Source organism: Branchiostoma floridae, chromosome 13 (genome assembly GCF_000003815.2).
Source record: "Branchiostoma floridae strain S238N-H82 chromosome 13, Bfl_VNyyK, whole genome shotgun sequence".
NCBI classification, from domain to species: Eukaryota; Metazoa; Chordata; class Leptocardii; order Amphioxiformes; family Branchiostomatidae; genus Branchiostoma; species Branchiostoma floridae.
In genome coordinates this window covers 21,227,184-21,228,787 of record NC_049991.1, presented here as the reverse complement: position 1 = coordinate 21,228,787, position 1,604 = coordinate 21,227,184, and the positions used below count along the sequence as shown (strand labels likewise).

Sequence of the window (1,604 nt, the reverse complement as noted above, 5' to 3'; positions counted from 1 at the left end):
GCATCATGTTGTATGCTTATGATTATGTATTGTGCGGAGGTGGAAACCCCTGCAGTGACGGAGTTTGTATAGCAGATTGATGGTTTCCAGGAAAACAAGTTCAAAGTTATGAATATATATGAGAGGAAACGTTCTGAACAGTCCGAATGGCTCCTCGAATCTGAACGTTTTCCACAACTTAGAAATAGCACAACTGCAACACATTAATAGTACACCTAAAGGACACCAAAATAAAACTACGTACGGTTCTCTACAAGTCTCTCTTCCATACAGTTCACTGGTAGTGTAGAATAATACAATGAAGTGCAAATATACATAACATAGTATTTGTAAAAAATAGCAGCATTCAATTCGTGGATTGGCTAGGTAGGTCTTTGGGATAAACTTTACAAAATCATGTACGGTTCTTTGAGCAACTTGTCTCCTCATTATTGAGTTCATCAAAATGTAACTCTAAAACCTGTATGATATAGATTACGAAATTGTATCATTTATGAATGGCTAAAAACTGACATTTGTTTCAAAGAACCTGACATGACCTTCTGTATAACAACAATCTTCTATCATAATCTCTCATGCACAGTGATTCGTGTAAAATAAAACTCTCCCTTCCTTGTTAAATCCATAGTGAAAAACAACAAGCATCTTTCAAATCTTAGGCCAACAGTGGACATGTTGATGTTTATCGTTAATACAAATATGGTTGATTTTCCCCTGTGCCACTGAATGTGTTACAGAATACTCGAAAAAGGTCTGGAATGTCCTGGAATATATCAAATACTCTGAGTTGTGTCAGCTCCAGTTGACAAAAATGGTTCACTGTAGTGACAAACTTTCTTTTTTCATAGTTGGTTCATGTGGACGCCTAACAGATTTTACAACACCTTGAATTTATTGCCGGTTTACGGCACCTTCCATTTGATAAACAATACAAAAAACGATTTAACAACAAACACAACCTGTCGGAAATCTGTTCGGAGATAGTTGAACCCTTTTTGTAAATTTGTTTCTGCCAATAATAAACAGTTAATACTGGACTCCGCAGTCTGGGCTTTAGGCGTATCCCACAAGCCTCGGCGTGGTCGGGAACGTTCTGCGCATGCCCATGCACTTCTCCTGGTCGATGAAGAGGGAGTTGGCCTTGACCGACAGGTCGTGTTCGAGGGCGTCCTTGGTGTGCACCAGGGCCTGGGGAGGGGGGCAAAGTCAAGGTCAGTATGATGTGGATACATTACTGTTTACAATTACGAGTGTATAGCCATTAACCAATGGAATATAAACGACTAATTACAATATCCCATTAAAAATGAATACAAAGGAAAAGTAAGTGAGTCAGTTAGAAAAAATAAATTGCAATGGCTTGTTATCATTGAGTAAAGGTCACAGTCTTGTGATAAGTAAAGGATTTGGTTAATTAAAGAATCTTTTACGTCAAATGGAAACTCCGTCTACCCCATTGCAACTTTATGCCTGGCACAACTAGCTCCTAACGAAACAGCTAACAGGAAAGAATATCTATATGCAAAGGCTAACGCCCCGAGATCGCCTGACAATATGAGAGACAAAGACTGAGCTAACAGAAAGAGTCGTGTCTCAAGAGAAGT

The 1,604-nt window shown here is 38.8% G+C and overlaps 1 protein-coding gene across 1 annotated transcript in view; it reads right to left on the bottom strand.

Moving 5' to 3' along the window:
• Positions 1–856: 856 nt before the first annotated feature.
• The window catches only part of LOC118429176 (tektin-3-like), a gene marked incomplete in the record, with an annotated part of 19,528 nt that continues 18,780 nt past the window's right edge, over positions 857–1,604 (bottom strand). Inside the window, 1 exon segment of the mRNA XM_035839620.1 lies at positions 857–1,188. Within this exon segment, the coding sequence (XP_035695513.1) occupies positions 1,054–1,188 (135 nt within the window).